This window comes from Lepisosteus oculatus, chromosome 19 (assembly GCF_040954835.1).
Source record: "Lepisosteus oculatus isolate fLepOcu1 chromosome 19, fLepOcu1.hap2, whole genome shotgun sequence".
NCBI classification, from domain to species: domain Eukaryota; kingdom Metazoa; phylum Chordata; class Actinopteri; order Semionotiformes; family Lepisosteidae; genus Lepisosteus; species Lepisosteus oculatus.
Genome location: NC_090714.1, coordinates 14,271,900 through 14,295,794, shown reverse-complemented (window position 1 = coordinate 14,295,794; position 23,895 = coordinate 14,271,900). Strand labels below are relative to the sequence as shown.

Sequence of the window (23,895 nt, the reverse complement as noted above, 5' to 3'; positions counted from 1 at the left end):
ACATTCACTGCTCCTTTCCTGAGTTCAATGATGTCAGGGTGCGGAAAAATGATTAAAAGTGGTTTGTTTTAATGGGTTGTCCACCACAGTGGATACTTCCTTTTGATTTTCCATATTCAACATTGCATATAGTTTACTGTTAGGACTGAAACTAATTACACTAATGTCTGCAAAACCAGAAACACTGGTTTGTGTACTGTGGGTAGACATGCATATCTTCCGGATAAGAATGCTTGTATCAGAATGATTGATAAGCCGTCACATGAACTGCTCTGGAGAGCTGAAAGCTTCTTTTTCCTAATCAGTTATTAATAATATTTATATAAATACTTTGAGTAAAGAAGTACTCCTGGAAGAACAACACAGTCAACTGGAGATGCGAAAGGAACACATATTCCGATTCTTAAATGTAAACACTGTATTCGTGTTTTTGAACAATTTTCCATCCTTCCTCCCATTATCGGAAAGTTCATCGTCCTGGTCCTAACAGGATTAGAACAAGCACAGTACACAACTCTGAGTGTCCACACAACTCCTGCTTTTATCTTCCTACCAACTCTTTGCCGTCTGTTGAATTTTATTTAATTACCACAAAGGAGAATTTGACTTGTCTCTTTATTCTTTAAATGCAAATAAAAGCAGTGTGCATATTTAATTTTGTAGATTTTATTTTTTCCCATAAACTGTGATCTAGAGACCCCTTTTCTTTGCGGCCTCCAAGGGGGACACAGTTCTGCAAAGAGTCGAAGAATAAGATAGAAATTGAACAATTGCCTAATGTGGGGGGGGGGGAGTTGTCATGTTTGTCTTCATCTTTGAAAAGGTTTCCTTCATTCAGCTAAAAGATGACATAAATATTTGATCTTGGGGGCAATTCCAGACGTATTCAGCATTGCTGAATGCGTGTTGCGTGTAGCTCAAAGGAGGGGCTCCAGACCTCTGCCCTCAGATTAGAAATAACATTTGCTGTCTGTGAGAAGTGTGATGCAGGGTTTGTCCCCGATATGACGGACTAAGGCTCGAAAAAACAATTGGAATGGTTTTCCCTGCTGGGCTGAAGGTTCTGTCCATTGTCTCTGCAGCATTGAGTGTGACAAGCGGTAAACATGTGGAGGCTGTCTACTGTGATTGATACTCTCATCTCCCTGATTTCACATGTTTCTTGATAAATGGGCATTTTCTCAAACCGCATGATTCACTTGAGAGACAGTTGCCAAGTATTATATTCCGCTAGCACTCCAGCTGTGCCGTGCGGCCCAGGGCCACAACTCCTCCCTGTCATATTGTGAAAGAATTTGTATTCTGCAGAATGATTTGCAGAGGCAGTGAAGTGAAGGAAGCAGTTTTTCTTAAGATTCCTTGCAAACAGTCTGCATTAGCTTTATTACTATTACGGGTTCCTTTTCTGTTTTTCTTTTTCATATTGATGATATTAATGGTGATGTTTATGATAACGACATGTCTGTTTAATTGTGGGTAATTCATGGTTTCTAGACAGCACTAAGCGCAAGGTTGTTTCATACTGACAGAATTTTTTGAATATTCATCAGGATGTCATATGAGGCTGTGAAATTAAAGTTCATGCAGAGGTTCTATTACATTTAGGCAAAACACTGAGCTACTGTATTTAGAATAAAGATCAAAAGAATATTTTAAATTCTATTCTAATGCTGTATCTCTTTATAGTTGCTCGTTACCATGAAAATTGTTTGCATACGAAATGCTATTGGACTGAGTTAAGTTTTTGTTGTTTTGTTTAGTTATTGATATAAATGTGTGCACTCCTTCCCTGTGTAGTGAATTTTTTTCACAGCATTTGACAACCTGTGAAGCATTTCTTAACTCACCTGACAACACTGTGTAGTGAAACATAAAACTGGTCATCTGAGAGTGTTTGTGCGGCGAAGTGTTGTGAAGTGTGATTTATGAATGAGAGACATGTAGAACCTGATAAATTTAACAATTGCAGTCTCAAAATATGAATTTGGACGATGCTTTGTACACAGTAAATATTTCTGAATGCGAAAGGTACTTCTAGCTGAAATCTTAGGGAAATAAACCATTTCAAAATGAAAGAAGCAGAAGGCAGTCTTCTGAATGATTATTTTTACTGTAGTCTCCAAAGTGTTCCATCTTTCAAGCAATATAATGGAAATTGAACTGTCCTGATGTGAAAGAAAGACTAATTTAGTAATGACACATCTTAAAGCTGCGTAATTAACTTAGAGCACATAGAGTAATTTCCTGCCATAAAACGTACATTATAAAAATAAGCAGTCATAGCACTTTCTGTCTCATGTCCATAATGTGCTTCTTGTACCCACTTGTCTGAGGTATTCTCTACTAATGGTTGGAAAGAGCTCTTTAATAAGGACATTCAGATTGAATCCTGCAGAAAAGAAGAACGATGCTTATCGGCGCATTTAATTATGTTTCTGCGTTCATCCATTTAAAAGTACGTGTCCCTGATAGTTGGAAGATAGTATTCTACCTTGAAGATACAAAGTGCACCTTATTTTAAAATCATTGGTAATGATTTTTCGTAGTCTGATTGTTGTGATTCAAAAGAATGAGCTCACTTCTCTTTCGTAGCCTAATCTATAAGGGAGTTATTTAAAATGTTTTAATTAACCACCTTGCACATGGAGTACAGGTTTTTAAAATATGAGAAGTACCTGTCATCACTAAACTGCAGAGTTAGATGAACTAACTGTGGCTCTGGAGTGCAGTTATGTATATCTATCTGACTGGATTGGGACTGCAAAATATTCAGTTCTCAGGCTAGAATTCTTTACTATGTGGGCAATGATGCTGTGTGACTCTGGAGAGTGTAGCAAGGGCAGAACTGTATACTTCAGCAGGATGTGTAATGGCTGTCAACAGCCGTGACCCAATGTGTTCTCCCACTGCTATGTGACAGCACACCTGTTGGGACAAGAGTCTGTTTGGCACTCCTTTATTAAACATCTAAACCTAAGATCAGACATTATGTATTAGCCATATACAAGTTCCTGCATTAGGAATTTGTCTTGTTGCATACCCCTGTTTGCTCTCAATTAGACGCACAGACGGGGAGAGAGAAGCTGGGGGTCAGAGCGCAGGGTCAGCCATTTATACGGCGCCCCTGGAGCAGCTGGGGTTAAGGGCCTTGCTCAGGGGCCCAACGGAATAGGATTCCTCTGCCGGCCGTGGGATTTGAACCGGCAAACCTTCCAACCACAGACGCAGATCTTTAGCCACAGTGCCACCACTTCGCCCAAACCTAACTTCCCAACACGGATTAGAACTTCAAAAAGTCCGATCCAATGTGCAAAGTGCCAGCATTCAAATTTTGGGAAGGAGGTTTCAGCTTCTCGGAGGGATGCTTAGTCATATATCCAGTGAGAAAATCAGACAGTTATCCTGATCCACTCGTGTCCCCTGGTTGGTGTTTCAATGTTGATTCTGAAGAAATCGACTGGGTTGACTTTGTCAATGCCTCTTTAAATACGGAATGAAAATGTATTTGTGTTGTGAAAACAAAGACGCCTGATGTTGAATATCCGACCCTGGGTTTTATTACCCATATTGTTATTCTTACAAAGTGAAATGTTTTACATAGGATTGTATTACATACTGTACTGGTGCTGGATATAATATTGTTTTCCAGATCACTGGCACTACAACCTGTGCTTGCTGCCCTGACATGCAGTTCTTGAAGCCACTCTGAATTATTTCTGCTATTTTTGTCCTGTGCTATGCTATTAGTCCTGTGCTATTCTTCTGTTTATTCCTGTGCTATCTGTAGCTCCCAATTTTACCATCACATTACCACAGGCTTTCATCTGCGCACTGAACTAGCTGTCTTAATCTATGTTTCTGTTTGGGCTGTTTCAATGATAGAAGTGGCTGACAGAGACTTTAATTTATATTGAACCTTTCAAAAGTTACACGTTCAGATGAAAAAGGCTTTCCTGTGGTGCATTAGTTCAAGAACTTATTAGTTTTCTTGACTGCTAAAAAAAAACCCAAGTAAAATCAATAGGTAAATTGAAGTGACACACTGGCAAGTATTTCATAGAATAAAGATATACTGTACTACTAATGACTTCTGTGAAACTCCCTGTAAGGCTCTTCCTTGGTAACTGCAAACATACAAAGATGTACAGCACCGTTGCTGGAACTGCGAGTAATCACTTTTTGTCTTTATTTATCGAGGGCTGACTTTGCTGTAGCCCGTCTTTTCTCTTTTCACTTACAGTAGGTTTGAATGTTGCACTGCAAAAATGTTTTCTCTTTGCACACCCGCAGTAAGGATTTACTGTGAAATGGCTGCCAAAAAAAAGCTATGTAGTGTAAAACTAGATGTCTCTAAGCAGCTGCTCTGTTGAAAAGCATATAACTTTCATCTCAACCTTTTGGGTATTGACTGAGGTTTTACAGGAGCTTGTCTTTTCTGTAGCCAGGTTGTTATACATAATATTCCTACACTGATATAGCAACGTGTCTGGGGATAAGCAGTGACCCCCAAAGAATGGGCAGCGGGGAGTCTGAAAGTAAAATAAAGTATAGATAAGATCTATATCTATAAGTTAAGTGAATGTACTGTATATAGACATTGAAACTAAACTAAAGAGTTCACATTGTCTACAGAAATGCTCTCACTTTCAAATCTTTGCTGTGCACAATCTTTGAACAAAGTGCAGTGCAAACTCTCCTAGGTCTTCATAGAAAGTATTTTCTATTACTCATACAGAGACACAACTGAACTTTGGACCTTTGTAACAGTAAATAAGACTGGACGCAGAGCAGTTTTTTAGAACATCAAAAACCAAGATTGAAAATGAGTGTCATTTATTCTCAGGAGATTTCTCAGAGCTGCACAGACCTTAATGAAAATGAAATAAGTATGACAGTATATAAGGAATCTGGAATGTTCTGTTATGTAACTCAGTGCTAAAATTCAGACAGCACTTTCAATTTGAGGGAATCTCACTCTTGTTTGCTCTTTGGGTCCAAACCACAACACTCAAAACACTTCAGTGTTCAAGAGTTTTGGAGCTCCCTGTCTCCCTGAAAGGTCTGGTTAAACAGTTTTAATTTAATCCAGAGAGAAACATTACACCACTATGTAATAACCATTAAAGGCTGAACTGTGTTGTGGTTTTGCTTATCATATTTATTTTGAAATTCAGTGCTATATACTGTACTGTAAGAGTACTCCTTGTAGTGCTAATTTGTAATCAGCCCCTCTATTTGTGTGGAGGAAAATGACTGTTTTTATCTAGTTAATATAATATTTCATCAGGACTAAATTATTCTGTAATGGAAGTGAAAGATGAATGATGACACTGAAGCAAGTGGTTTTATTGAGGGTCATCACTATTATGGATGGGTTAGAAACTTCAGTAATTCAACAGTGACCTTCCAAACTCAGTCTCTAAAATATGTCAGTGCAGATGTAAATGAATTAAAATCTGTCTCACAGGTTTGGAAGGAATACATGTCTCTCAGTCTGGTCTGTTTTGCATAAAAATGAGCTGGCGTTTCTAGAGATAAAAACACTCCTGAAGGAAGTTTTTGTCAGGGAAATCCATTTGCTTGACAAAATAGTCTCAGTTCATTCCCTAGTTATCTACAGAAGAGATAAACATGACAAATTATAACATTCAATTGTTCTGTAATTCTTATAATAATCAAGATCTTTCATTTTCTGAATAATGGCATTGTTTAGGAAGTCATCTTCACCCTCTAATACAGAGCTGTCACATTTTAAACCTATTTCTTGGATATAAATGTACTCTGTCTCAAGAGCAATGTAAGCCTTCAATTTATCTTCAGGGAGATGCCCTACTATAATATCCAAGTTCAGAATATGAAATGACCACTGTGTGCAATGTACAGATGCTACCTTTTCTTGGCCAAGTTTGAAATTGTCATCCACTTGGATCCACATGGCCAACACCTTATGACTGTACATTGCTTTGAAGAACAAAGTGCATACTAGTACATTGCCTCAGCAGTCAGGACCCAAGAAAAATGAACCAGTTGGAGGCCAACTGTGAAGGACTCTATTGATCCATGACAGCTATGTGACATGTATTTCCTGAAGGGACGTGTGCATTTATCACCAGTACTGTATGTCAGAGAAAAAATAAATAAAATGAACTAAATTTACAGAACAAGTAATAGGTTTAAGAAAGAAAACATTTCGGTTCTTCTTCAGGTGTGAGAAAGACAAGGCAGTAAGCAAAGGTAATGTAGCGGGAGAACAAAGGCTGGGAGAGAGGAGGAGCGAGAGGCAGGAGCAGGGGACAGAAAGAGAGGCCAATCAAGAGGTGTGAAGTCAGAATGGGTGTAGAGAGGTGTGAAATGAAACCTCCAATGAATGGAGAAAATTTAGAAGAAAAGTAGTCTGTCATTAAGAGAAGGGGGAAGGTGTGATCCTAGCTGCAGGATAATTTTGGTTTCTGTAGTCTTTCTGATGTATGAGTTTGGAAAACCGTCTTTGAGAACAAAGATGGAGAGATTAGAGTGGTCGTGGCCTTCAGAGGTGAAATGAGAAACAATGGGCTTGGAGAGATCTTAAATCTTCACAGCTTCTCATGTTATCTGAAGCGGTCTCCGAGTCTCCTTCCTGTTCCTCCAACGTAGATGGCTGGGCATTTACTGCAAGAAATACAGTTAATAAGGTTGCTGGAGATACAAGATGCCATCTGGGTGATCCGGTATTGTCCTGAGGGGCCTTGAATGAGAGTGGTGTTAGATGCGTACTTGCAGGTGATACAGCGAGCTCTGTTGCAAGGGAAAGTGCCTGGTGTGGGTGGTTGCTGAGGGCGGTCGAGGGAGCTGTGAACAAGAAGGTTGCGTAGATTAGATGGTCAGTGATATGAGATGATAGGGCAGTCAGAAAAGAGGGCTCCAATGGAGGGATCATCCTGTAGGATGGAAAAGTTGTGGTTAATAGTCCTGGGGATAGGAAGTGTGTTGGGGTGGTAGGGAAGCACCAAAGGAATGCAGTTGTTAAGGCAGGAGTTCCCGATTGAGTTGATGGTCCGAGGGGTGTTTTTGGCTCTGGCAAGGGCCCTGTCAATAACACTGCTGGTGTTGTACAGAATGTACATTGGGGAATTTTATTAAGTAATTGAATGCAGTTGTTAAAGGGGCTCGGACTGACCCCTTGACCTGATGCAAACAGCATTGTATGTTCTACATATTACAGTAGATTACAGTAGATTAGTATTATAAAATTTAATATTTATAATTCAAAGTTCTGTTAATCTTCTACCTACCCCTGGGGGTAGATACTTTGTCTTTTTCTAAATTGCTCAGTTTTGATTTTACTACTAGTCCTGTCCTGATTCCTTGTCCGTTGCACCATTTTAACACCTAGAAAATCTAAAAGCTGTCTACTGTAGTAAAGGTCACAGCCTGAGGCTTCTCTGGTTTCATGCTGTGTCGTAACATTCTGGCCTCCTCGAGTTGAACCTTTGATTTCAGCTAAATTCCACTGTTAAAGAAAGTTCACTGAAATTGCCAAGTAATTTAAAGTTATTAGTTTTGCAAGGCCCAAGAGTAATTAAAGCTCCTGAACCTTTGTATTTTAATTAGAATAATGCACTAATTCATTATATATAAATTAAAGCAACTGATTCATGACAGATGATGTCAAAAGCCCTTTCTGTAGGCTGAACTGCCTTTCGTTGCTTTTTCCATTATTTGAAGAGCACTAGTTTGTAATCCTCTTTTGGCAGAAGACAGCTTCTTTAAGACTCGAAATTTGGGGTCAGACAACATGGGCCAAAGTGGTAAGAGGTCATAGTTTTTAAAGATCTTGTTTTTTATCATCAACGCTCCAGAACTCTTATAAAAGAGGACTCACTTTCTTGGTTATAGAGTGGGAAAGGCTTATTGCTGAATTCTCTGTCACAGTCAAATAACCTTTGGCCATGCTGGTGCTAATTTCGGGCACTGTATTTCTTCTTCCTCTAGCTGTATTTGCACTTTGTGCTTTGCTCGCAGGGTGTTAAGATTATTATTATGACTTAATCACCATCAGATTTTTTTTTTCAGTTGTACATTTTCTTTTTATGGCAGTTGCATCGCTTCAACATCCCAGCAGCAAGTAAATGACTGCATTTGCTTACCACAGAGGAAGAAAAAGAGATCTAGAAAGCATGTTTCTGCATGCTGTGCTGTACTGTACTGTATGTCAGACACAGAAATCTAGACTCCCAGGTCAGGTGGCTGTCCTATTGCTGCAGTGCTAACAGAACTTAAAACGCTTCTCAAAGGAATTAATGAGGCTACCCAATTCACTGCACTCTCAGCCAGATTTCTTACCAGATTTAGATACGTCTCATTTTTATGTGCTCATACAGTATTTTGTGTCCTGCTTATATTGCTTTTAGGATCTGCATGGGGACAATGTTGTCCTAAATAATTGCACAAACAACAGAGGGTTACTCTCTCAAGATCAGGACTTGTGAGTTCGAACGTCACTCTTTTTCATGTCACCTTGATGGAACAAAAGGAAAAAATGTTTTGAGACCCACAGAGGAGATTTTATTGACTCAAAGAATGATGCATGTTGGTGGGATTTGGACCAGATTATCACTCCTACCACCACTGTTGCATTTCCGTATTCCCTGTCAGCCTGTTGAATGTTGTTCCAAAGGTCTGTTCTCATGTGTTGATGTTATCGAGCCATTTTGCAGGACGTCTTGTTTTTGTGTCACTGGATACAGGTCAGGATTTTCTTGTGCCATGATAGTTCTGGCCCACCGCCATTAAAATGTCTCTTACTCTTTGAATGATGCCACATGCTCTTCTTTTGAACCTACTGTACCTACTTTCAAGTTACACACAGCTTTCATGATTCTGTGGGACCAGGTTTCACGCCCTTTTGGATGAATATTTTACTTACCAGTGGGCTCAACTACTTTGAAGCAGCCAAATCCTTGATATTCCACAAACACAGGAAACAGAGCATCTATAGTATTGTTTCGTTTTTATAACTATACATACATTATGCACACACTTCGCATATGCACAAAGAATCAAAATAAGCATAATATACTAGACAAAACGCACAAAATAATTTTACAGTATTGTTTTAATTTAGCCATTTAATTGATCTTGGAGGAATATACATGGGTGCGACCCAATAACAAATGAGTGTATCTGAAATTTAATTTCTCTGACAGCAGAGGCTTGTGGGGGATTTGTGCTCATCTCTGGGGTTGTTTGGTGGCATTGGACAAGAATTAATTATCCACAGTAATTTGCTGGGTACGGAATGTCAAGTAAACGGCTGAGCCTCGGAGACGTCCAATAAATGCAGATTAAAAGGAAGTAACAATCCATTTTCTGTGATATTGTTCAGATGGATAATGAAAAAGGGGCACCTGCTCTTTGTGTGATTAGGGACACTGATTAAAGATCTTTGTAAAAAAGGCAGAGCTTAAATCACGGTAGTGAATGAAATTATATGCTCTCTGCCATTGTTAACAAAGTCTACTGGGGGATGGATATTACTTTGTCTCGTCATAAACTAAACAAACTGTGCCATCACCACCACCCCCAGGGTACTGTTTGGGACATGTGGCTGTATGTGTTTTGTCGTCCATGAAATGAGGTTAGAGCACTGGGGACTAAGGGGGTACATATGACTGGAAATTCGGATGATAAATTGTTTAATGTTTTCTAAAAAAACAGTATGATTCACTGTTAAAATCAGTATTGTAGGTGAGGCATTATTTCTCCTTTATCAGTTCCCCAGGCATCACTGTGGAATATGGGAAACTGCTGGAAATCAAAGAAATGGACTAATGTCGATGCAGTGCCTATTTTAAGTCACTTTTACAGTAAATAAGGTCTAGTTAAGCCATGTCTTGGCTTGTGGGGGTGGGGCTGTAGGGAGAGGTGCAGTTAGGAAAAAGATCCATATAAACCAGCATCTGCAACATGAGCCACTTTGTTTACTGGAAAGGAATATCAGCCGCACAGTGAGCACATTGAAGCTCAACAGGTGTGCACTGTGGGACCGGTCAATCGCCTTCGGTGGCAGTTGTCTGTACATTACATTAAAATGTGCTGTTAAAGGCAAACACAGCAGCACCATGCAGGCTGTGACTGAGGCTTAAGACAAGAAGCATGACTTCATTGTTACCCATTTGAAAAAAAAAGGGTGATATTTAGATGTTGTTGCACCTCTAATAAGCTGCTATAAGGTTGAATCATGTGTTGTAGTTTAACTCAAGCACAGGGGCTGTAGGCAGCACAAATTCAGATCTTGCTTCAATTTTATGGCTAATAATCTTGTGGTTTTAATTTGAGCATTTTGTTGTTGACTATTTGAACTGTGAATATGGTGATTGGTGATGATATACCAATGTTACCTTTGTGAAATGTTGCCACTTTTAATCTCCCAGGAAAACAACTGATTGAAGAGGTTACAGTAGTTAGGCTTTAATAGTACAAAGAAATATCAGCTCGAGGGCACTACGATGTCTGTCTCATTTATTTTAACTCAACACATGGGCCGTCAAAGTGTGTATGACAGTGAACTTTTCTTTTGCAAAATAGGCAGAATATGAAGGAAACAGCTCTGGCTTCTCTGCGCATGGAAGTGATCCTTTAACGTAAGGTCTTCACCGCTACTTTGACAGCTGCCATCAGTGGGCACGCCCTCTGTTTGCTCAGATTCCTTTCTTGTATTTTCCTTTCAGTTTTGCTTTCTTAAACAATAATAAATTGTAAAAAATAATAATTTAAAGAGCTGTGTGTGTGCCTGGAGCAATCTGTTTTACATTTTCCGTTTACAGTTTTATGTTGTTACCACTCGGATTTGGACTCTTTTCAACAGAACTCTTGGTTCCCCTGGGACTAGGTGGAAGAAAGAGGGAAAGAAAAAAGCCCTGCCTTCAATGTCATCACTTTGAAAAAATCCTGCAGCTCCTTTTGACAGGAGGAGTGCATTAAAATCCCCTTTCGGACTGAGCTACGGAGGTTGACATCTCATTATGGGGCTCAGCTGTTTCACATTCACCTTCACCCTGCTAATGAAGGAGCTCGTTGAATGGATAATTCAGAGCTTGATTCCCCCACTAGTATTATCGAGGGGCTTGGGGAAAAAAAACATTCCGTAGGGTTACTTAAAAAATGGGGCTTTGACCTGTTTAGGAGTCATGAGCAGTGAACTTCACAGAAGTTGTGGCAATGATCGGGAAGATAGTGTCTGAAGTAGTTAATGCACTGTGGCTTGTGCACTTGCTATGCTGTAGCATGGTGTGTTTGTTGTACTAAGGCATTGATTCCTTCCATATTTGAAGGTCATTTGGCTGCTGCCTGGCATCTGCAATCATTGACGATCTGAGCTTGCATGCTTGGGAGGATTTATGTTAAAAACACATTACATTCTTTGGTGGGATCCCAGTTTCAAGAAGGCAGGTTTTTCTGTGCCTCATAGAAAGTGTGTTAGCTGCCTTTTTTGGTTTTCTTTCGAACATATACAGCTTATTTTGCTCATTTATTTTATTTAGGAGTGCAAAGTCTGCAAGAAGCAGGTGTTTGTCATTAATAAATCAGCGTTGCAGGATAGGTGCAGACTGAGGTTTCTCCCCGAGAACATTTACCGTATATAATGGACTGTAAATGGTGCTTTGGATCAAAATACAGATTCTTTTTTTGTCTGCAGCTGGAACACTTCCTGATGGGGTATTTTATGTGTAATTTGAAATTAGTTTTTTTTTTTTTGCTGTGACAGAGTTTGGCCTCTTCAGTAGGGAATTCTCTGTGGACTCCCCTTGCTGAAAGCACCTCTCTCTACTGCAGGTGGAGACTTGGAGGTGAACTAACAGCTTCCCACCCCCCACAGAAACCTTCAGCTCTGGGTAATAATAATGCACACATTGTCTCATATAAAACTTTTCTTAATTTCGTTAGATGTGCTACAGTAATACACAATTTTTTCTTTCCTTCTTTATCTGCAGGAGAGCAGGGGAACATTTTTGCCTAGTTGTGTTTTTTTTTTTTCAAATACAATCATTTGCATTGTAGAATACAAACAACACAAGTTGGGAGTGTAGTCCAATGTTCTTCAAGTAATATTTTGTCATGATTAAATATGATGTATTTATCTATTTGATGCAAAAAATCAAGAAAAACAAAGAGCACCAGCAGCATAAATATATTTTTCAGAAGAAAATGAATCTGCTTTGTGGTGTACAAATGTTGAACATATCTGTAAAGATTGTGCCACAGCTCTGGGTTTGAACCTTTAACAATATTTACTATATAAGTCAGTCTGTTCTATGTCTTGAGAATGTTTCTATAATAAGTCAAATATTTGTTTTCCAACTGTTGTGCTTTTTTAGGGTTGTATTCAAGACAACCTCCAGGTGTCTGGTAAAGTGAGCAAATAAATATTTTCACTTTCAATAATTTGAATAAATAATTTCCCTTTGATCCCACTGGGTGTCCTCCAGTAGATCGTCAGCGAGCAGGAGAAATGAAATAGAGTATTTTCCATTCAGCAGAATTCTCCTTCCTCTCCATGTGGCCTTGCCATCTTAAACATTCACACTCAGGGACCATGGAGAAGAGTGTTTGTTTGCTCGATGGCAGTCTCAGCAATTCTATATAAAGGCATTAATGTCTAATGTTTGCGTTAGATTTATATTCAGTAAATGTTTTTGGACATCTTTTTTTCCCCAGTTCATGGCTTTTGTTCAAAACTCAGAGGAAATATCTTATCATTCCACTTCCAACTATCAACAGCAGTGAAAGGTGGCAGCTATTTACTTTGCTAGTGGGTAAATACCAGTCTCCCTGTTCACATTTACCCAGCTCAATGGCATTCAATAATATTTGGGTTTTAGAATTTGATTTTTTCTAAGCTGGTAGCAGATATTATTCCTTCTGCGTTGGTATTAATTGCTTTTTTTTTTTAGCACCGGCAAAGCTAGACAAAATGATAAAGGCAACTTTTTATTCTTTGGTTTTACAGTATCACTTGCAAGGTGCCCCCAAAGCCATGGACTCTTCTATGTTGATTGTGAAAATGTGTTGACAATCCTGTTCACGGATGCCCAGGGAGTAAAGCATTAGAGAATATGCATTCTTTTCTCACCCATTCATTGATAGAAAACTGCTTAAAACTAGTAAATGACTTGGCATGCCAGAGCTTATTCCAGAAGTATAAGACTGGTCTGGATGGAGATGAAACTACAGATATGGCTTTCATAATGCGAGTTGACATTTTTCTTATTAGATGAGAATCTGTTCTTTGCTATTCTAAAAGAGACAAGTTAATCGATGAGTGAGCTATAAAACCAAATAAGATACTATTGGAAAACCAACATGTTCATAATGAACTCATAACAATGGACACACAAGATACTATTAACACTCCAATTCCTTTTTAATAGTAAAAGTTAATCATGTGGTTGACCTATTCTAACTGTTAATGATTTTTTAAAAGCACAATCTGTTGATTTCTGAGACAATTAAAGTGTTAATTCTTGATATTATTACCTAGTAGCCAGAAGCTAAGCAAAGATGCTCCTGGTCAGTGATTTGTTACAGTGATATTTATAATTTTATTTTAAATACTGCTGAATTTAGTTCGGAGAATAATTAATCCAAGACAGTCGAAGACTATTCCAATGTGCTTCCCATAACATGCAGTTTAAAAAACTGTTAAGTGAATTTTGACAAGTAATGAATACAGGATAATAAAAAAGTTCTCTGACTTTTTGGTTTCTGTAATCATCTCTGAATCTTTAAAAACTCAAAGAATAGGGCTACTTTTGATAACTCCCTTATCAGACTTGATGCAGTCTGTAGGTTTGTTTTCCCTAGAAGCTTACTTAAACGTCTTTGAGTAATACTTGTTGTAAAAGGAATATTTTTATGATTTATAGTCTGGGTTGCAGCTGCAAAAAACAGTTGTCCACAGCATTGAAATAAATATAAGAGGGCTTGTTTATTGTTAATTATTAGATATATCTATAGATAGTATCTAGCTTTAACATAGTAACTTTAAACATAGTAACATTGTAACTCTCTTTATAGTTCATTTGAAACTTGGGGCTTCTGCAGAAGTTAATGGTAGTTACTGTATAATTATTGCAGTAAACTACTTACATCACTGCAACTGCAGCTCTTTTCATGGACTGATCTGGATCCAAAGGTATACAGTAGGCCATTGTGTGAATATCAGATTCCATCCTTGCTCACACTGAAAGGACGGTATCACATCACATACTGTATGCAACATACTGTATGCATCTAAGAAAGTTTTAGGCATCACGTTCAGAAGATGTGCATTGATATAAATTTAAAAACAAAACATAATAAAATCCTCCTGGTCTCAGCACGTGTTTGTCTCGGCCCATCAGTCAGTTTCCTGAAAAACGAGTTGCGAGCTTGTCTGCCCCAGCTGATGCTGTGGCACCAGCTATGATCAAGGCAGTCTTCTGAATGTGTTGAATAGAGCAAACACAATCCTTGTCTAAACCCAGCTAACACATTATTGAAATATATTTAATGTATTTACAATGTCACCTTTGTCATTAAAGGTTTACTAGAGCTGGTTTACATTCTTCAAACATCCAACAGCCAGGGCCTTACTGATATTCAGTTTGGGAGAAAGCAAATCTGCAGATACTGAGGAGTTCTCTGCAAAGCCATGTGTTTGAAGTCTGGTTTCATGGCTCAGTCATCTGCCAGTCTCCAAACTGAAGTCTTGCCTCAAACAACCTTCAGCAAGCACAGCGTGCAATACTAGACTCAGGGGAAAGAGCTGGAATTCAAACAGCCAGAAAGAAGTGGCCGAGAGTATCTCCCTTTTCGTTAAGGAGAAAAAAAAATGAATTTAATGTACCCTCATTAACTTGAAATGACCCCCTTACTTTCCTCCTCAAAGCTCTGCAAACAGTCATTTTGAACTTGCCTGACTTTAATTACAAATAACAATCTGCCTCAAACTTAAGAAATCTCTTCATCTTACTGCTAGCATTGATGATTATTCTACTGCTAGTACTACTATTGATACTGATATTAAGGTATGGCAGAGCAAGGTAAGGAATTGTAATAGAAAAACTAGCAATCGCTGTAAACCACAAAGGACCATTTTTCAGTCCCTGGTTGTTCATGGGCTGGAAGACAGACTCAGGTTAATAGGTAAATGTACGTGGCCAGGAATGAGTACAGCACATGTGCTCCTGTTAGGCCTGATGTTCTGTGCTCGTTAATGCTGTATCTTTGGGTATCAGTTACACAACCCCAGAAGCCATCATCTGTGTACTTGTAATGTTACTCTGTTAGGTGTTTCATTGCCTTTGAGACAAAGCATGGCAGTGAAGTCGGCCTTGTTTGTATGTGCTTTGCAGCTTTCACTGTTGTGTGGGAGACACACACACACGTTATCAACCCTGTCCCTGGCAGCTTGCTAATTCCGGGCAATATATTATTTCATTCGGCTGCAAATCCCAAAGTAGGCCATCGCAAGGAAGAGAAAAAAAGGTCTACTGCCGCATTCTGTAGAGATCTGAAGTTTTATGAAATTGGATAGCTTAAGCTGCATTAATCTTTTAGTCTGTCATCAGATGCCTACTGCTTAGGGCTCTTAGATGGCTTTTTACCTGCCTAATTTAAGCAGTTTATTGAATGTATTATTTATTATGTGATTTCTCCATCACCAGTGGGATGATGGGTTGTAAAAAAGAAAAAAAGTTGGGATGTAATTACAATCGAGTTCTCGCTTGAAGGTCTTTTTTTAGCGTTCCTATTTGCTCTATACACATGGGGTCCCAGCGTCCCAGGCGTGAGGGAATGTGGGAATTGTGAGTGTCATATTGGCGGCACGGTATCCATGACTGGGCGCTTCTACCCACAGCTTCAAAGCGCTTTGCAAACTAGTGACTGAACGGTGTCCAGGACTGACGTCTCGCACACTCAAGGCGTTTTCACCATCTGTTCAAGTGGACACTTGTGGGAGGCAGGGAAGAGGCACGTACTGGACAAGGAGCAAAACCAGAGAAAGAATCATCTTAGCAGTTGGGTCTCCAGCAGTTTGAAGTCTGAGGTACTTTGGCCACAAAACCTTCTGAGAAAGGAATTTAAAAGCTTCTCTCTGCTGATCTAAAATCCCCCTTCATCATTAAAAAAAAAAAATATTCTCTTAATTAAAGGATACACTTACTGTACGGAACACCTTTTGCGTCATCTAGCATTCCAGTTCCATCTAAAAGGTAATATTGAAATCATAGGATTTTAAGAGTATGATTCAAATGAATCCCAGAAAAGTTCTCTTTCAAAATGAATTGTGTTATTCTGGGTTTCATCTGCAACACCTTTGTATAGATGGATGCTTACTTTCAAAATATTAAGATTAATTGCCTGATTTTGTTCAAGGTTCAGCACTAGTTTTGGGGGAAATTATTGCTGCTACTACTGCAATTGCATTTACTATTATGTGGTTAATAAAAAAGCACTAAGGTTTAGTTTGTCAGCTGCTCAGAAGGTTGTGGTGTTTTTGTCTCACCAGAGCAGTGGCTGGTATTAAAGGAGCTATGATCATGACGCAAAACCCAATAAAACTGGAAGAGCTCAGCTCCAGGACGTACTGTACATGTAACATTTATTCCATTGGGATAGAAGTTTGCTTTCTAAAGGGTATGGTGTGATTTTCAGGAGATTAGTAGAGACTAGATGAATATTAAAAACTCAAACGGCTAAAAAAATGTGCAGGATTAGAGAGAGACCTTGGAAGTGTGAATGCAAAATAAGATTGGTGTCATAGATCAAGTCTGCATGTGTGTGGGTGTGTGTGTGTGTTGGAATGGGATGTTTAAAGGGCAGCAGGCAGATACAATCTGTAGAGTGCTACTGGAAGATTTATGGCTATGAAGACTTTTTTTTGTCAGGGAGAAAAGTTTGAAAATGATCTGGCTAATTTCTATGCTTCCTGAATAAAACACATTTTAAATAACATAAAAAAAAAATCAATACATAAGGTAAATTACATGAACACGGGCACTGAGGAGACACTTTTCTTTTCTGGTTACCAAATACATACTATAGTTAAAATGGCTTTCTGTAGCGTGGTGATGTAGTTCACCCCACGCGTCAGATGATGCGTACAGTGAAACTGTGTTTAATTGAAATGTTGGCAGGTGCAGGGAAAAGATCTTCAGCTATTTAAAGTTATTATAATTTGAGTTGAAAGCCACAGTTTGTACAGTGCATTTAAAATGATAAATTCTATGTGCTACCCGTGATTTGTGTGTATTTTATCGATGCAGACCTATTAAACAATCTAGGTGTTTGATATATTTTGTAGCATTAGCACTAGTGACAGGTAAGAGCATGGTAAGTTTATAATTGGTATTTAACATGTGTGTGAAATATAGGCATTACTAACAGGCGCATTTGAAGCATCTGCTTTTTTGAAGTCTTGCAAGAAAATAGTCTCTCTAGTGATTGGATTGACCAGGAAGTCCTGAGTACCGTCTCTCTCATATTAATGAGTTACAAGACACTTTCCATGCATCATGAATTCACGCAGACTAAATTGATTCTGTTATTGATCGTGTTATATGAGGTGAAAAGGACCAAGCATATTTTTATAGGAAAGTGCATGCTCAATATACTGTAAAGCACATAATAATAGCTTTGGTCTTAAGCTGCAGAGTCCAGACTCCCCCAGGCTTGTCAGTAGAATCTCTTCCTCTGCCTCCAACACACACATTTAATGTTCACAGCACACAATCTTTGAAATGCTTTGGTTCATCCTGTAGCATTTATCCATACTGCTGTTCTCCAAAGAGCTTTTCTTTATTAGGTGCCTTAAATGGCACATTAAAAGATATCTTTACCAGTTTCTTGTATAGTGTATAACTAAATGTAAAATCCATTCAAGAATATATAAAGTGAATTTTAAAAAGCGTCTTAATCTCACTGAAATATGCATCCTTTTGTGTAATCTGGGGGAAAATGGAATGAAAATGTAGGTCTAAATAAAATTATTGAATGAATTTATTATTGGCATGAATTATTGTGGTCTTAACTATAGTGCTAGAACAGGTATTTCTGGGTTTTTTTTCTGACAGAAGCACTTAACAGAAATGTTCTGTTTGTTCATCATATGGGCCTTTTTATACAGTTTATACAGTATAGCAGACTGGAGGATGGATCAGCTTTGTTGATGTTAAACTCTGGTTTAGGTGATATTAAAGAACAAAAGCTTGGATCTTTTAACTGCTATACAGGACATACATTGGCAGGTATTGACTAAGTTTCTAAAAGAAAGAAAGGGACAACATACTTAAGTGGTTTCTCAAAAAAAAATACACATTGAAGTCACAAGCATGTGTGTGTCATCTTATAAATTGTAACTGTTTATCTACTACTCTGGCAGCAGGTAACAATGCTGCCAGGCATTGTTGGGTTGTGCTCTGTGTAATGACTGCCATCTTCTGGCCAGGTTTGGTCATTACACTGCAAGGATCATCTGCTATTTTTGTTCTCAAGACTTTGTCTTGGCTTGAGAGAGGCAACAGAGGAGGTCACACATGTCTTAATCATATAGCTTGTCTTTAATTGAGGGACTGTCAAGTTCTTGTTTAATGCGCTTCTACTCTCTCTCTTTTTGTAAATTCTGAAGATGTGTTATCCTCATACCTCAGTTCCCAGTTAGTCAAATAGTTAACCCAGTCACTAGTCTCTGGTGATAATCCCAGTACTGAGCAGTTGCTTCTGCCAATTAGAACATACCTTTCAGAACTGGGTTTGCATTTTGATCTTGGCAGGAGAGTTGAAATTCAGGTGTAAATTAGGTCTAAGACTTACACATAAGTATGGAATATAGAAACATAATGTGTTTCTGGTTCTTTAATGAGGGCTGTTCTGAAGCTGGGAGAGCTGTGAGCTCAGTGACTCAGCAGAGTGTAAACAAGTCTAGTGGATGATGATATTCCATCTTTTGCTCTGTTCAGAGTGATAGCTCCCAACAGCCAGCCAGTCACACTCATACAAAGAGAATTTATGCTACTCTCCTCCATAGAGAGCTGTGCAGAACTAGAGCACAGCCAAACAGTTTAAACCACTATAGCTGCACAGGGCAAATACTGAAATGCTCTATCACGAGAGAGACACTTGACACTTGTCTGCTATCAACCCACACCTGTCAAACTGACCTTCACTTGAGCAGTTTCCATACACACCATGCATTTGGACAGCATGAAGCAAATGTTGCGAAGCAGTTACCCTTCGCTGTTCTTTGTACTGTCTGTTTTTACTGTTTCTGAGCTGCTAGAGGAGGGTGCTACCCATCAGAATGTGTCTGAAATTAAAATGCCACCTATGCTTCTTTGTAACCTGTTGGTCCACGTTTTTAATTGAGTCCCTCACGAATGCTGAAAACAATGCGAGTTGATTTTAATGTTGTTTTCCAGTTTTTAAAACAGAGCAGACAAGCACGAACAAGGGAATAAGCTAATAAAAAAATACAGATAACAGAGAGAGACGCATCCTTTTTGCTCAACGAGAGAGCAATCTACTGTAGCTGCACTTCCTTCCACAAAAACAATTTCTAAAAGTGAGTGCCTTCAAGAGCTGTTTTTTGAAAGGAATCCCAGTTTCCGCCCCGCCTTGAAAAATACATTTCTGAGTTATAGATGGACCTGTGCCATGCCTGAAGTTAATGGCAATCATATCCGAAAGCTCATTAGTCAAATATACCCAGAACCTGGTGTACATCATCCAGGTGGGGCTGCACACTGGCGGTGGTGGAGGGGAGTCCCCATTACCTGTAAAACGCTTTGAGTGGAGTGTCCAGAAAAGCACTATATAAGTGTAAGCAATTATTCTTACTACAATTCTGATCAATGGCCTTTAAGAGGTGTGTTGATCTAAAGACCCTGCACTGTCAGAGATGTTGATGGGTGCCCCCCTAACAAAATCCATGCCTGCTCAGATGTGTGAAGCACAGACCCCACCAGGGGATGTGGGAGTGACTCCCCCACCTGCTGGCGGGGGCTTCGCCTAAACAGCAGCCAGTCCTCTCTGGCAGTCTCTGAGCTCCACCTCTAAGCCTGGGTTTGCTTTATAATTTTCTGCCTGTCTGCTCCCCTCGTTCTGAGTTTAGCTGAGGGTGTGCGCGCTAATTACTTTCATACGGTGACAGGCTGGTTAGGCATAAGCTTGACTTTCACTCTGAGCGTCCCGATAGGATGGTGGCTTGTGTTAAGGCAGAGCTCTTTCACACACTGGTGTCTTCCTTTAACCTGCCTGTGGCCTCAGTCTGACGGGCTCTGTCATTTTGACCTATAACAAAGAAATGTCAGTAATCGTAATTGAAGTTGGATGTGGAGGTTGTCAGGCCCTGTGATTTTAATCGCTGCAGCACCTCCAAACATCAGGAAAATGCCGACGATGAAAGGGCTGCTGTGTTATCTTTGCCACGAGAGCTTCGTGTTTTACCTTTGCCGAGGTACTCTGCCCTGCTGTGCCGCTGTTTTGAGACTGTCTCTCCTGTTTTGTGAACAGATTAGTTTGGATTGTCTGCAGGAATTCCCCAGGCCGGTTTTGTACCCTTACGCTCTGATTGTTATAATGCACGTTGGGTGTTTTGTGCAGTAGTCATGTGCAGCCCTCTCACGAAAACAATGTGATTTGCGCAGGCAGGCTGAGCCCATCTTCCTTGCATAAAAATGTAGATTCGATTGAGTCTGTATTGTAACTAGTACATTTAATCGGTACCAGTTTGTCAGGAGTCTTTGAGGAATGAGTTATCAGCTGAATGCGGTGCCTGTGCTGCGTTTCTAATGCCTTAAAAACAGCTGTTGATGTGTAATCCGTCACAATACAGGCACTGCAGGCATTGCCTTCTTCCACGTTACAGTGAAGTAAAAGGCCACTGACCTCTGGTGGCGTTTCGAGGAACTTCAGTTTTGTTTTTCACTTTCATGTGGTAAAGATTGTTTTAAATAGCAAGAATACATTTAATTTGTGTGCTTCGGTTATGACCCTTTCGCCATTTCAATATTCTTACCTTAAAATGACGTACAGGTCGCCAATCTGTGTGGGTTGAAAGATGATGTAAAGACCTTTAAAATGCACATAACATATAAAACAACTAACAGGCAATTCCTCTCTTCCAGGATTCTAAAGCTGAGTGCAGCAGCTGCATAGATAAGGAAGACAGCACAGTGAGTAGAGGCCAGATTTTACACTTGTGTGTGCTCATTGTCTTTCATGTATTCAGTTTGTTGCGGAGGATTAAAGCCAGGAGTCTGTGAATAGCTGATAGCCTGGCAGGTGTGCAGTGTGAAGCGGAGGATGTGTTTGGCAAGAATAAGAAATTCTGTGGAAAGGGAGCTTTCACCTTATTCACAGTGACTGGAGTTTACATCTCTCTGTAACAGGGACAGGGGCTGCTGTGACCAGCTTTATATGCTGACTTCTGTTTTGCCGTCTGTGAAAATGCAACATCATAAAATGAAGGTTATTTAACTTAGTTTTTTTTTTTTAGATTTTTAACAATCTTATGTCGCTTTGAGTTTTTGTTAGTCTGTTTATTTCTTCGTAAAGCCTGCGGATGTTTTGGTGTTTCGCACCCCATCGTGCTTCCTGGTCTCAGTGAATGCATTTCGCGTCGGATGACTCCTCGGTCCCCTTGCATCGCCATCGGTATTGATCACAAAGTAGTACATAACATCGGCACTAGATGGCGCTGTTAGATGCTTTGTATTTTTCCCATGGCTGTGGCAAGTCTGATCTTCTGCGTCAGTAACATGTAAAAGATAAAAACTTGACAGACAAATATAGCGTCTCTGATCCGAAGCTTGTAAAATATATTAGTATGTATGTAAAATACCTAGTATGTTATGACTAGCTTTGCAATTTTTTAATGCATTGTCCCATTTTCCTTTTTTTAACAGGATTATTTTAATCTTCCTGCAGCAAGTGAAAAATGACCATTTTTTTAGAACAGTAATGTAACAAATATATCAAGGACTGTAAGCACCTGTCATAAGGCATGAAAAGTTGGTTTTAATTGTGTATATATTTATATGTTTTACCAGACCTCAGAAATAAGGTTTAGACAAGCATTCTAACTTTTATTCCTAGGAAAGGAGAACCATCACTGACCAGCACAAATAGTACGATAGATGGCCTCTCTCTGTGAAGGAAGAGTAAATATTGAAAGACACTGACTGTATATTACATTATATTATTACAAGGGAGACTGAAAGATACAGGTTTCATTCCTCGATCAAGGATCAGAAGATTTGCAGAAGTATTCTTTTGCTTTGTGCTCCAAAACCAAAATTGAACCATAAGTGTTAGGAGAAGAAGAGAGAGAATTTACAATATTGATCAAAAGACGTTTGCTTTGTTTCACAAATCAATTAAAGATGGGAAAAACATCATTTGAAAGTGAGGTCTATTTCAATTTTTTTCTCCCTCTGTGTCTGATGTTGTGATATTTCCAGTGTCATCTATATTGTTACAGTACATGTATTGAAAGATGACAAAAAATAAGCTTTTGTCAGGAAACTTCTGAATTTGGGAATAGCTACAAGTCCATTCAAAGCTTGAAAAGCCTTCTTGAGCTGTCACACTGTGTAGGCTGATGCACAGTAGAGGGCTCAAGAGAGTCCATCTTCTAGTTAAAAGGATAATCGTGCCAATCATATTACTGTATACTTGTCCTCCCTGTCAAGTCTTTTACTTTGACATATAATTACGCAGTTTTACTTTTTACAGTGACAATCCTGCTTGAGATGACTGATCTAGTGTTTGAAGCAAGCCAAACTAGTAATCAGTCTTTTTGCGAAAAAGGCTTGGAGTGACTGCATTTGACACACAACTGAAAACAGTGAGCTTGACCTCCGTTTGAAGTGTCTGTTTAGAGAGGCCTGCAAATAATTCAAAACACAAATATTTATAAATACTTAAAGGTGAACGATTTTCTGCTTCCACAACACATGCAGTACTGTAATAAAATGCCTTAAGCTGCACAATTTAAAGTTCAGATGTGCATGCATGTAACCTTTATTGACACACATCAAACTACCTGGGTCTTTCAGTTCTTATTTTTTATTTTAAATGATCGGGGGTCTGCAAGAGACGAGTGGCTATCCCAGTGTCGAACCGAAGAGCTACAGGCTCAGGTGTCACCTAGACTGACAGCAGGCATATTTATCTGAGAAGCCTCAATCAGGTTTTTAGCTTAAAAGCAAAGGTCATACTTTTGGAAGGAAAATTTTATGGTATGATATTTATTTGATTTTATTTCTCCTTTTCGGCATCAGAAGCAAAAAAGAGAGCGAGATGGGATATTTCACTGTCCCTGTCATACAGTCGCCTTTCCCACTTAAATTGAGAGCCTGCCTACAAAGACTGCCTTCTCCACTGCTGAACATATCATGTTTGTGTGTTCAACACCCATAATGCAAAGGCCACCTGTCAATTAAGGTCACACATTCCCCCATTCCTTGGACTGAGGTCACAGTATAATTATGCAGTAAAACAGTGAAAATGTCAGGACAGTGACAGACCAATTACAGCTTTCAGTGAGGATTCTGCTTTCTGTTTTGTGCCTGCTACAAACTTTGGAAAATGAAAAGAGAAATATATTTCAGAATATCAGTCGTACTGTGTTGCTTTAAGCATTAAATGAATGCCTTGATTCACTTTAAGAAATAAACTGAAAGGGTTTGTAAACCTTCACTTCACTTAATTAATCTCTGCATACATCTGGGTTTATATCTGTGCCAATTAGAGAAGATGTGTTATAAAGAAGCAATGAATGTTATTGTGTGGCTTATACAATTAGTAGCTTAAGAACTTAGAGGACTGTACTATGGAAGAACATCTACTTGAGCAGTTTGATGAAAAAGAATA

General features: G+C 39.1%; 1 protein-coding gene across 22 annotated transcripts in view; it reads left to right on the top strand.

The window, feature by feature from the left end:
• Window positions 1-23,895, top strand: part of rbfox1 (RNA binding fox-1 homolog 1) — a 644,474-nt gene that overhangs the window by 299,475 nt on the left and 321,104 nt on the right. For 18 of the 22 annotated variants that reach the window (XM_069181079.1, XM_069181083.1, XM_069181077.1 and 15 more), the window contains one exon: window positions 21,147-21,194. The exons of the other annotated variants lie outside the window; for them this stretch is intronic. In XM_069181079.1, the coding sequence (XP_069037180.1) occupies window positions 21,147-21,194 (48 nt within the window). The remainder of the gene's footprint in view (window positions 1-21,146; window positions 21,195-23,895) is intronic. 22 annotated transcript variants of the gene reach the window in all.